At 46.3% G+C, this 13443-nt stretch overlaps 1 protein-coding gene across 5 annotated transcripts; it reads right to left on the bottom strand.

Moving 5' to 3' along the window:
• Positions 1 to 454: 454 nt before the first annotated feature.
• S100A13 (S100 calcium binding protein A13) lies at positions 455 to 12098 on the bottom strand. Of its 5 annotated transcripts, none has more exons than XM_073637191.1 (3): positions 12075 to 12098; positions 904 to 1059; positions 455 to 672 (listed from the first exon to the last, which is right to left on the bottom strand). In XM_073637191.1, exons 1-3 carry the CDS (start codon positions 12081 to 12083, stop codon positions 541 to 543), a joined length of 297 nt encoding a protein of 98 aa, XP_073493292.1. In that variant the 5' UTR covers positions 12084 to 12098; the 3' UTR covers positions 455 to 540. The 5 variants fall into 5 exon arrangements, with proteins under 5 accessions (XP_073493292.1, XP_073493291.1, XP_073493293.1 ...); XM_073637190.1 differs by lacking the exon at positions 12075 to 12098 and adding an exon at positions 4517 to 4668; XM_073637192.1 differs by lacking the exon at positions 12075 to 12098 and adding an exon at positions 4517 to 4646 and having other exon boundaries at positions 904 to 1086.
• Positions 12099 to 13443: the final 1345 nt, after the last annotated feature.

Genomic DNA, 13443 nt, shown 5'->3' with positions numbered 1-13443 from the left:
CAGGTGGGGCGCAAAGTTGATACCAAGGACATGAGGACAAATAATTGTATGCATTCAGTATCTATCAAATATGTGTATACATATCCACATTACGGTAACATCAGATTTTATTACTTTAACCCAGATGTGGCCATAAACCTCTGAAAATGGAACTAGATCCTACCCGCCAGTTAAAAAAACTGTAGGTCTAGGAGGCAAACCTAATAGTGTAGGTTCCTAATTGCGTGCAGATGGGCACACACAATTTGATCACCCTGTGTACCAAGTTTCTCGATTTTATAAGCAGTAATGCCGTTCACATAAACCTTAGTGAGCGCAGAGAGCTGATGTATTCGTTTGCAAACTTCTCAGTGGCTGTCGTGATAAAGAGGTCGGTTGTCAGCATTAAGGGGTCACATGGCTGTGTATTATCCCGATTATCGCACCCCAGACTATGAAATAATGAGGAAACGTCTTATAATTCCAGTCTCTTTATTGTCACAGGACAGGAATAAAGGCACGATATACAGATTGGGCCATGGCCATGTGATGAGGACATCACTACTTCTTAGGTTTGATGTCCCTCTTAACCTGCTTGCTCAGTTCGCCGACCAGCCTCCAGAACTCGTTAAACTTCAGCTCGTTATCTTGGTTAATATCCAGATCCTTCATTTTCTCCTCTAATGAGACGTCCTAAGTGAATGGAAAATTTTATGTGACATCTTGCTGAAGATATATCCACCCACAATGGAATATAACAAAGGGAAAGGAGCCCAATGTCAAAAACATTTCTACGAAAAGAATGAATAAATATATTAGATGTCTACAGTCTGGTCCCATGGTCTTGGCCATCGACCACCAGAAGTATCAGGACTCCCACCTCCTACTGATCTCTCCTTATCTTACTGATTTTGCGGGACTTACCTTCATCAGGTGCGGCAGCTCCGTCTGAGAAAGTTTGATGAATTCATTGATGCTCAGCGTTTCTTTTTTGCCCTCTTCTCCGGCGTGGTCAAAAAAACATTTCACTATGGTCACAATGGCACGTTCCAGTTCAGTCTGTGAAGATGCCATGTTTTGCTGTGGAGAACAGTGGCATTAATATGCCTGGCACCAAACAAAAGGTGTCATAAATGGAGGCGCACAGGTAATACAAGAGAATAGTGTAAAGGGGAAAGAGCGAGAAGGAAAGGACACAACGAAGGCGAGAAAGGGGCGCAGCAGAAGGCACAGGCTGACCGAAGAAGCAGAAGACATTACCAGCTCACACACGGGGCTTGTTCTGTACTGACTCCACTCTCTCACACAGATGTACACAAGCCCACCAAGCCCTGAAGTGCTGGCACTAGAACAGTCCCCCAGTGTACTGCCGAGAGGAGTGACCCTCACCACCCACCTCAGCAAGCCAACACCGTTATTAACCCTTCTTTACTCTATGTAGTGAAGGTGGCAAACATCAGCCACCTTCCAGTATTGCATCATTCATGCCATATGGTACAGACACTGCACCCCACCATCTGAGCCAATCGGATCCTTGTAAAAGATCTTGAACACAGTAGACCCCTGTATGGTGGCATCTTAAATGGCTGGTATAGAATACAGGCAGTCACTGGAGAATTCGGAAAATCATGTAAGGAATGTGTAGAACATGGGAGGGTCACCAGCAACCGGTCTAACCGCAGACCCGTCGTTTTATCAGCCCGTGCGTCCACAAACCAGAGACATGCACATTTATGATCCAAGTCACAGGACAAAATTAGCCATACAAGTGGATGGATTTGTGAGAGAACCACTGAGCGCACACATTGCCATCCGTGCGCCGCCCGGTATTAACATTCTGCACTGTGTTCCAAATTATTATGCAAATAATATTTTCTCAGATTGTCCCAAATTACCTCTATGAATTGCAGTCATTGTAATTTTCCAGTCAAATAACTATTAGAGACAATTGAAAGGTTTTTGTATAAACTGCCGATGATAACAGGATATTTATAAAAAAATAAAACACTCAAACTGCACTCAAAATGCATGTTCCAAATTATTCTGCACAGCAGAGTTTTCAACCTTTTCATTTTAATAAAGAACAAAAAAATGGTCATTTGTGAAATTATAAGCATTAGCAGGTTATTACACACTGAAATCAAACAGTTTTCAACTCAAAACTTTATTCTAGGTGATGTTACATTTGCACATAGGACCCCTTGTTGGAAAGGAGCTTCTGAACTCTCTCGTCCATTGAATTTGTCAGGTTTTGGATGGTTTCTGCTTCAATTGTTTTGCATGAGGACAGAATACCCTCCCAGAGTGACCTGCCTCCCACCATCATGGACACTCCTTTTGATGATGCTATGGGGTTGAGGTCAGGGGAGCATGGGGGTCACACCATAAGTTTGTCCCCTTTTATGCCCACAGCAGCCAGAGATGCAGATGTGTTATGTGCAGCATGAGACGGGGCATTATCATGCATGAAATGATCTTGCTGCGGAATACACGGTTCTTCTTCTTCAACCATGGCAGGAAGTGCTGTTTGAGAAACTCAACATACATTATGGAGTTCATCTTTACCCCTTCAGGGATCCTAAAAGGGCCGACAATCTCTCTCCCCATGATTCCAGCCCAAAACATTACTCCACCTCCTCCTTGTTAGCGCCGTAGCCGTGTTTGCATGGGGTGTCCATCAACCAGCCATCCTCCACTCCATCCATCTGGACCATCGAGATCATTTCATGCATGATAATGCCCCGTCTCATGCTGCACATAACACATCTGCATCTCTGGCTGCTGTGGGCATAAAAGGGGACAAACTTATGGTGTGACCCCCATGCTCCCCTGACCTCAACCCCATTCAGAACCTCTGGAGCATCATCAAAAGGAGTGTCTATGATGGCGGGAGGCAGTTCACATCTAAGCAACAGCTCTGGGAGGGTATTCTGTCCTCATGCAAAACAATTGAAGCAGAAACCATCCAAAACCTGACAAATTCAATGGACGAGAGAGTTCAGAAGCTCCTTTCCAACAAGGGGTCCTATGTGAAAATGTAACATCACCTAGAATAAAGTTTTGAGTTGAAAACTGTTTGATTTCAGTGTGTAATAACCTGCTAATGCTTAGAATTTCACAAATGACCATTTTTTTGTTCTTTATTAAAATGAAAAGGTTGAAAACTCTGCTGTGCAGAATAATTGGGAACATGCATTTTGAGTGCAGTTTGAGTTTTTTATTTTTTTAATAAATATCCTGTTATCATCGGCAGTTTATACAAAAACCTTTCAATTGTCTCTAATAGTTATTTGACTGGAAAATTACAATGACTGCAATTCATAGAGGTAATTTGGGAAAATCTGAGAACATATTATTTGCATAATAATTTGGAACACAGTGTAGTCGTTAGAGAAAATCACTTCTGAACGACAAGGTAAAAACTGATAAAACTGTCGAACACTGATGAAAATCAGATTCATAACATTGAACAAATCACAACGTTTTGGGTTTTTCTTGCGTCGTCTGAATGAAGCCTAAAGCAACACCTGAAACCTCGATACTAGTCTGACGCGACACTATGAACAGCGAGGAGTCTAAGCCTGAGGCGGGTGAGCTGCAGTGTTTAATCCCATCAGGAGGAACAGTCTCCGATAGGTTTAGAAGCAGGAACTCGCTTCACTGTGGGGATATGCTGGACGACGTGGGGGCTTCAATAAATATGATCCAGTGCTCAGACCCCCAGGTTAGCCCATAACCTGCTGCCATGTGCTGAAGAGCTCAGACCTACAGGTTAGCCCACACCCTGCAGCCATGTGCTGAAGAGCTCAGACCCCCAGGTTAGCCCACACCCTGCAGCCATGTGCTGAAGAGCTCAGACCCCCAGGTTAGCCCACACCCTGCAGCCATGTGCTGAAGAGCTCAGACCCCCAGGATAGCCCACACCCTGCAGCCATGTGCTGAAGAGCTCAGACCCCCAGGTTAGCCCACACCCTGCAGCCATGTGCTGAAGAGCTCAGACCCCCAGGATAGCCCACACCCTGCAGCCATGTGCTGAAGAGCTCAGACCCCCAGGTTAGCCCACACCCTGCAGCCATGTGCTGAAGAGCTCAGACCCCCAGGTTAGCCCACACCCTGCAGCCATGTGCTGAAGAGCTCAGACCCCCAGGATAGCCCACACCCTGCAGCCATGTGCTGAAGAGCTCAGACCCCCAGGTTAGCCCACACCCTGCAGCCATGTGCTGAAGAGCTCAGACCCCCAGGTTAGCCCACACCCTGCAGCCATGTGCTGAAGAGCTCAGACCCCCAGGATAGCCCACACCCTGCAGCCATGTGCTGAAGAGCTCAGACCCCCAGGATAGCCCACACCCTGCAGCCATGTGCTGAAGAGCTCAGACCCCCAGGATAGCCCACCCCCTGCAGCCATGTGCTGAGCCACAATACATTGTGCAGCTAATGACACCTCTGACCTGTAGGGACTGGGAGGCTCATGCAGGTAAGGGAAACAGAGGGTTAGTACATTACATAATGGTAAGTGCAATGGCTTCTTACTACTTACACCGTACATACACCTTTAAGACATTCCTATCCTCAGGATAACAGGAAGTTTGGGAGCCTGTGGCAGAAGAAGGAGGTGACAGCCATAGGGGAGTGTCGGAATCATAGATGGGACTTTCCAGCAGTCGCCTGTAATGCTGAGCAGCAGCAGCAGAGGGCAGCACTGAGCCTTCACCAGATCATTTATTAATGACAGGAGCTGGAACCTGAATAATTTACCAGTCAGAAACAATGGTCCTGTCTGCAGGTGCACTGACATAGGCCGGACAATCATATAGTAATGTCAGGACTGACAAAAGAGACTTCATCCTACAGCTAAACAATGGAATGAGACTCTGGACCCAGGAGCTCACACTCGAAAGTGAAGATGCCGGGTCTTCAATAGGTGAAAAAATAGAATAACTTTATTGATATCGGGTGGGATAAAGCGCGTCAGACAAATAGATAAAAATTGCCAAAGGTGCTACTAAAAGGCACGTATCCGACTCATATTTACATAACAATGCATAACACATAGTGTAATAAGTCACGAGCTATCCAGGAATGGCGTATAACAATGCATAACACATAGTGTAATAAGTCACGAGCTATCCAGGAATGGCGTATAACAATGCATAACACATAGTGTAATAAGTCACGAGCTCTCCAGGAATGGCGTATAACAATGCATAACACATAGTGTAATAAGTCACGAGCTATCCAGGAATGGCGTATAACAATGCATAACACATAGTGTAATAAGTCACGAGCTCTCCAGGAATGGCGTATAACAATGCATAACACATAGTGTAATAAGTCACGAGCTCTCCAGGAATGGCGTATAACAATGCATAACACATAGTGTAATAAGTCACCAGCTCTCCAGGAATGGCGTATAACAGATGCATAACACATAGTGTAATAAGTCACGAGCTCTCCAGGAATGGCGTATAACAATGCATAACACATAGTGTAATAAGTCACGAGCTATCCAGGAATGGCGTATAACAGATGCATAACACATAGTGTAATAAGTCACGAGCTCTCCAGGAATGGCGTATAACAATGCATAACACATAGTGTAATAAGTCACGAGCTCTCCAGGAATGGCGTATAACAATGCATAACACATAGTGTAATAAGTCACGAGCTATCCAGGAATGGCGTATAACAATGCATAACACATAGTGTAATAAGTCACGAGCTATCCAGGAATGGCGTATAACAATGCATAACACATAGTGTAATAAGTCACGAGCTATCCAGGAATGGCGTATAACAATGCATAACACATAGTGTAATAAGTCACCAGCTATCCAGGAATGGCGTATAACAATGCATAACACATAGTGTAATAAGTCACCAGCTATCCAGGAATGGCGTATAACAATGCATAACACATAGTGTAATAAGTCACGAGCTCTCCAGGAATGGCGTATAACAATGCATAACACATAGTGTAATAAGTCACGAGCTCTCCAGGAATGGCGTATAACAGATGCATAACACATAGTGTAATAAGTCACCAGCTATCCAGGAATGGCGTATAACAATGCATAACACATAGTGTAATAAGTCACGAGCTCTCCAGGAATGGCGTATAACAGATGCATAACACATAGTGTAATAAGTCACCAGCTATCCAGGAATGGCGTATAACAATGCATAACACATAGTGTAATAAGTCACGAGCTCTCCAGGAATGGCGTATAACAATGCATAACACATAGTGTAATAAGTCACCAGCTATCCAGGAATGGCGTATAACAATGCATAACACATAGTGTAATAAGTCACCAGCTATCCAGGAATGGCGTATAACAATGCATAACACATAGTGTAATAAGTCACCAGCTATCCAGGAATGGCGTATAACAATGCATAACACATAGTGTAATAAGTTCAGCTATCCAGGAATGGCGTATAACAATGCATAACACATAGTGTAATAAGTCACCAGCTATCCAGGAATGGCGTATAACAATGCATAACACATAGTGTAATAAGTCACCAGCTATCCAGGAATGGCGTATAACAATGCATAACACATAGTGTAATAAGTCATGAGCTATCCAGGAATGGCGTATAACAATGCATAACACATAGTGTAATAAGTCACCAGCTATCCAGGAATGGCGTATAACAATGCATAACACATAGTGTAATAAGTCACCAGCTATCCAGGAATGGCGTATAACAATGCATAACACATAGTGTAATAAGTCACCAGCTATCCAGGAATGGCGTATAACAATGCATAACACATAGTGTAATAAGTCACCAGCTATCCAGGAATGGCGTATAACAATGCATAACACATAGTGTAATAAGTCACGAGCTCTCCAGGAATGGCGTATAACAATGCATAACACATAGTGTAATAAGTCACGAGCTCTCCAGGAATGGCGTATAACAATGCATAACACATAGTGTAATAAGTCACCAGCTATCCAGGAATGGCGTATAACAATGCATAACACATAGTGTAATAAGTCACGAGCTATCCAGGAATGGCGTATAACAATGCATAACACATAGTGTAATAAGTCACCAGCTATCCAGGAATGGCGTATAACAATGCATAACACATAGTGTAATAAGTCACCAGCTATCCAGGAATGGCGTATAACAATGCATAACACATAGTGTAATAAGTCACGAGCTATCCAGGAATGGCGTATAACAATGCATAAGACATAGTGTAATAAGTCACGAGCTATCCAGGAATGGCGTATAACAATGCATAACACATAGTGTAATAAGTCACGAGCTATCCAGGAATGGCGTATAACAATGCATCATGAGTCTAAATACCTTCTATTCTCCACGAAAAAGATTGGCACCACATTATACAAGTCATTTCATTCGATTGGAGTCCAACACCGCCATATGGTGCACCTTCCCCATAAAAACACCTAAGTGCCCAGGGTGGCAAGGTGCTGGACCAATATGTTGATTAATCAAAATGCATAGATATTATACACTGACTATATATAAAATGTAATGTGAATAGTGAAGAGATCTAAAAGTACACTTTATTATCATCATTCATCAATTTACAAGACCTGTGATGTATGACCACAGTACTATGACCCTTGTATGTATAATACCTTAGTCTCTGAAGTCCAGACCACCTGCCACACAGTGCACCTCCCCCGACGCGCGTTTCGGCATGAGCCTTCCTCGAGGGGTGTATATCCATAGTAATGGGCTGCTATAAATAGGGTCCTAAATCATTACTGCACGTGTGCAAAGGTAAGCACGCCCCCAGACAGAGCACCACAGGTGCCAGAATGCCAGGATACGTCTCCTGTGTCTGTTTAGGCCGGTAATGGCCGCAAACCCGGAAGTGCCCAGCAACGTGTACTGCGCATGTCCATAGTGACGCTGACAGAGTCACCGCTGTACCACGCACGTCCGGAAGGGCGCAAGTTAACGTGTACTGCGCCTGTCTCTGAAGGCGCTGTCCGCGTCATCAGTGTTGATGCAAATTGCATCATATGCCGTAACAATACTTACCGCGCATGTCCATATGTGACGCGGCAGCGTCACCGTAACCTAGGCAAACTAGGATGCCGAAAGCCCACCGATGCAAAGGGACCGTGACACCACCGCCTACAGACATCGCGGTGCCTACAGACCAGAACTGAGCTGTCTGCAAAAAAAGGGGGGTCTATATCTTACACACAGCAAGACAGGCGCCCTCCTCTATGTGGGTTACTATTTGGTCCCTTTGAATATATATGTACCTTGGGTAGATCAAGGAATTAATCAATGCACAGATCAATCAATTTACAGACCATCATGGTTTCCTAATCTGTATTCCGTGTTTTCCATTCAAAGACCCCCCTTTTTTTGCAGACAGCACAGTTCTCGATCTGATTGATGCCTAGCCCCCATGTCTTCAAGCGCGCTTTAAAAACCCATCTCTTTAAACAGGCCGACCACCTCAAATACCCAGTAAACTAAAGCCCCCGTCTCACATAGCGAAATCGCTGCTGTGTCACGGTTTTGGTGACGCAGCAGCGACCTCACCAGCGATGTCGCTATGTGTGACACTTTGCAGCGATCAGGCCCCTGATGTGAGGTCGCTGATCGCTGCAAAGTGTCCTGGACCATTTTTTGGTCGTTGCCCTCCCATTGGTCAGCACACATCGCTGTGTGTGACCAGCGGGAGAAGCGATCAGGCTGGTAACCATGGTAAACATCGGGTTACTAGGGGCACACGCGCACCTAGTAACCCATTGTTTATCATGGTTACGAGCCTGCTAAAGTGAGCAGTAACCTCCCGCTCACCGTAGCAGAGTGGTTACCATGATAAACAACGGGTTACTAGGTGCGCGTGTGCCCCTAGTAACCCGATGTTTACCATGGTTACCAGCCTGCTCCTGCTGCAGCAGGCTCGCAACCAGGAGCAGGACATTGTGGAAAGATTCTTTCCACGATGTCACTGCTCTCTAATCGTTGGTGAGCCTGCCTGTCTGAAAGCCCACCAGCGACCACATAGTGACGCAGCAACGATCCCTGACAGGTCGTATCGTTGTCGGGATCGTTGCAGCGTCGCTAAGTGTGACGGGGCCTTAACTTTCCCCTGTTCCCTCCTAAATACTATTCAGAATCTGCCCCCTACTGTTCATCTGTCTCCTCACCCTCCGTGCACACGATAACTGCACTCGGTAATTGAGTATTGCACTTTAACATACGTGCTGATGACCGGATCATACAGCTTTATATTATAATCCCGACTTATTATAATTGCCTGACCTGAAATAACAAGCACTTTCCACCTGTTGTGTCCCCCCATTCCCTTGTAGATTGTAAGCAGCGAGCAGCCGGACCCTCGCTCCTGATGTAACTGTTTAACTGTCTTACCTTGTATTGAATGTATTGTCTGTACATGTCCCCGCTTAATTGTAAAGTGCTGCGGAATATGTTGGCGCTATATAAATAAAAATTATTATTATTATTATTATATCAGAGAACAGAATGCTGTATGAGTAATTTCACCCAGCAAAATTTTTGAATGCTTTTTTTGTACCCCAGAGCACAGAATACTGCAGGGTCGAGTAATTTAATCCAGAAAAAAATGTCAACGCTTTTTTGGAGTGTTATATAACACCAAAATGTACCACAAAGCACATATCGTATTTTTCGGACTATAAGACGCACTTTTTTCCTCCAAAATTTTAGAGGAAAATGGGGGGTGCGTCTTATAGTCCGAATGTTGGGGGGGTGTATATTTATGTGTGGTGTGGGGGGAGCGGTATCAGTGGAGGAGCGGGGCACAGGAGGCAGCAGCCGCCTACTGCAGCCTACACTGTCCCCGCTGCTAAAGAAAATGAATATTCACTGCTCCCCACACCCATGGGGCATGGGGAGCACTGAATATTTATGCTCCTTAATGCTGGAATCGCCTGTGCCCGCTGTTAAAGGGCATGAATATTCAACCTCTCTCCACACCCATGGGCGTAGGGAGGGGGTAAATATTCATGCCCTTTAATAAGCGGGCACACGAGATAGCCGGCAGCAGCAGGAGCCGCAGCGCGGCTACACTGTGTGCCGGCTATGAAGGAGAGTGAAGTCACTGCTCCCCGCGCACACAGTCCCGGCGTGGGGAGCAGTGACTTCCGGCAGCTGATCTCTCCTTGTGAGCCGCGCATGGCAGTGACGTCATGCACGGCTCACATGGAGAGATCAGTGCAGGCAGACCGGACGCAGCGCTGGAGGAGAAGAAAGGTGAGTAGGAGTGTTTATTTTTTTTTAATGTGCAGCATGATGGGGATTAGGGGGACCATGCATACTAGGATAGGGATTAGGGGAGCCATGCATACCAGGATTGGGGTTGAGGGGTGCCATGCATACCAGGACAGGGATGAGGGGTGCCATGCATACCAGGACAGGGATGAGGGGTGCCATGCATATCAGGATAGGGATGAGGGGTGCCATGCATACCAGGATAAGGATGAGGGGTGCTATGCATACCAGGATGGAGGGATGCCAGGCATACCAGGATGGGGATGGGGACCACGTGTAAAAGGAAGGGGGGGCATATATACCAGGATGGGGGATATAGTCAGAATTGGGGGACATTACCTCTATACCAGTGTCAGCAGAAGACCCCCTTCCCCTTAAAAGTGCATCATGACCACATTTTTTGCTTAAATTTTTTTTTTTTTCCTCCTCTAAAACTTAGGTGCGTCTTATGGTCCGGTGCGTCTTACAGTCCGAAAAATACGGTACTACTCGATAGATCACGATATATTAAATTTTTTCCCGCAAAAAAAAATGCCGCTGTTATATATTTTGCAAGGGACTGCAAAGCCCTAATCCCTGCCTACAGACTGTATTCTGCCACTCTCCCTGCTCCTGCAACTCTCTGTCCCTCTCTAGGCTAAATGCAGAACGTATGTGATACAAATAGCAAAGCACAGGATTAGCCCTGACAAGGGCTCTTAGTATGATGCTTCAGATTCAGCACCAGTATCAACACTACAGGACTCTGATTCGTTATACTGTGCACACACGCCTGGACAAGCACTGTCTCCCTCCAATAATTACTGTCCCTTAGCTGTGCAATGGCGTCAGTGTGCCGGCACCGTCCTTTATAACCCCTGATGATGTCACACGGCCAGCCAATCACAGTAATGTCACTACCCAGCGCAGCCAATCCCCGCACGCTTATTGGCTGTGCAACAGGCGCCAAACATGCGGAGCGGGGATTCGAGTTTGAAATCGAGCACCGGCTAATGCTTCCCGAGTACCGAGCACATCCGAGCACCCAGATACTCGAGTGACATCCCTACTCATAATCTAATGCTTATAATAGAAGGGTAACGATATCTACACCCACTTGTATGCAAAAGAAAAGATGAGCAAGAACATTGCCCAATTGTGGGGCTGAAAACGAAGATGGCGGCGAGCTGTAATAAGATCTACAACATGACAATAGATACAGAGATCAGTGTCACCTATGGATGGTGATGAATGAGCCGATGACATCTCTGGTATTGGATACAGCAGCTCAGCAGACAATGTCACACCTGGTGAGCTTAGATGCAACAACTTGGTAGACAGTATCACACAAGAGACTTAAGGCCTCATACAATCGATAAGTATTGGCCAACAAATGGCCATTTGGTTAGACGAAGGAAAAGACCCATCTCAGACTGCAACGGCCGTGTTGTTGCTTTTTTTTTGCCGAGGATATGACTCGCCCCCTGGGCCGTGGGGCACTCGGGACTGGGCTTCAGGGCAATGCTGGGAGTAGTAGTGGCGACCCGGTCCCGTGGCTCAGGGTGGTCAGACCAAGGTTGTGGCAGTCTCTGTATCAGTATAATGCAATGTCCGACTACCCCACCCGTGGATTGCGGTCAATAAGAACCACTGCTGCTGAACCGACCTCTGAGGCTGATGTTGTGAGGGCAGCAGGGTATAGTATAACTCCCCACGGGAGGAGTCTAGCCTCAGGGCAATGTAGAGCGATGATGGTGGTTGTGGTGCGGGGCATCCCAGTACTAGTAGTGCTGTACGTGGTGAGAAAGCACAGAGACAAGGTGTTGCAGTTCAGGTTCTTTACTCACAGTTCTCATCCAGGTCACTTGTGCACAGGTAGGACCGCCCGAGCCGTGCTGCGTCCACCAGGCAGGGGGCTCGATCAACCCCAAGGCAATTCCAGAGTGTGGCACAGGACTCCCTTCTATCCTTTCGTCAGCCGTGCCCCACTAGTGACACTACTCCTGCCCAGCTGCCTCGGGTCTTCTCCTGGGAGGGCTGGGTGCCCACTTCCCTGACCCTATGTGGTGTGCCTTCCTAGTAGGTGTAGTGAGGGGTCGCACCAGTAAATGATCACGACCGCCGGTTCTTGGTTAAGGATTAGTCACCTCCACCAACTTGGGATCCGGTACCCTGTTCTGCCGACCCGTCACCCGCAATCTCCTGGGTCCTTAGGGTTCCTTCTGCCTTCGTGTCTCTGGGCCTCTCTTGGTGTTCTGTTCCTTCTTACTTTCCTTTCTGTTCTCCTCTCTTCTCTTGGGCCCCGGCCTCTACTCTAGGCCTGGCCCTGGAGCAGAGCTCCTGCAGAGCCTCTGCCCCCCGTCACCTCTCCTCACAGACTGCACTTCTTCTCTCAACAACTGAACACTGTTCTAAGATGGTGCCACCTTTTATACCTCCCTCTCTGTGTATGAGCCCAGGTGACCTGCAACCAATGGACTCCTACCTATGCCCAGAAACCCAACCCCTATCTGCTCCCACATCACTAGGTTCCCCCCCTCTGAATGAGGAGTGTAATGTGTGCAGCTACGGAGCCCTGGTCCACAAACCATCCTTACCCGGGAGTGGGATGTCACACCTCTGGATGAGGTGCAATACCTCTGTAGCGACCGAGACCTCAGGGCACTACAGATACAGTGCTTCTCATCGGCCATGAAAATAAAGGAACATGCATATCTGGCCTCACAAACAATTTGTCGGACGGTCATCAACTTAAAACAAACTATGGCTTTTAGTCAATGGTCAAAATCTGCCATTTTGGTTAACGTATCTGATGTCTATGGGAGCAGTAAGGGTATGTTCACACATTCGAGGATCAGTTACATGATCCACAGATTTCAGAGAGCGACATTGTGATTCCAGGTGCAGTTGTCTTGGTCTTTTACGAGCGGATCATCGTATGATACAATTATATTAACCGTCCCAACCTCAACAATAGACAAGAACTGAAAAGCAACAGTTAATGTGTAAAAATGAGTGCATCGTGTAATCGAAATGTCGTTTGCACTCCACATATTGCCGAAAGATCAAAAAAATTCTATTTCTATATCTGTTTTAGGACATATCGTTCAGTCGGAAGGCATTACATATCTATCGTGAACGACGAGCCATCGGCTTTTTAATTTAAGCAATTATATACTTGTCCAAATGAGTTATTATTCTTAGTTTTCCAATGCG

This window comes from Phyllobates terribilis, unplaced genomic scaffold (genome assembly GCF_046119375.1).
Source record: "Phyllobates terribilis strain yellow unplaced genomic scaffold, ASM4611937v1 Scaffold_6__1_contigs__length_29720123, whole genome shotgun sequence".
NCBI lineage: Eukaryota > Metazoa > Chordata > Amphibia > Anura > Dendrobatidae > Phyllobates > Phyllobates terribilis.
The sequence above is the reverse complement of the archived record's forward strand: the minus strand, read 5'-3'. Positions and strand labels throughout refer to the sequence as shown.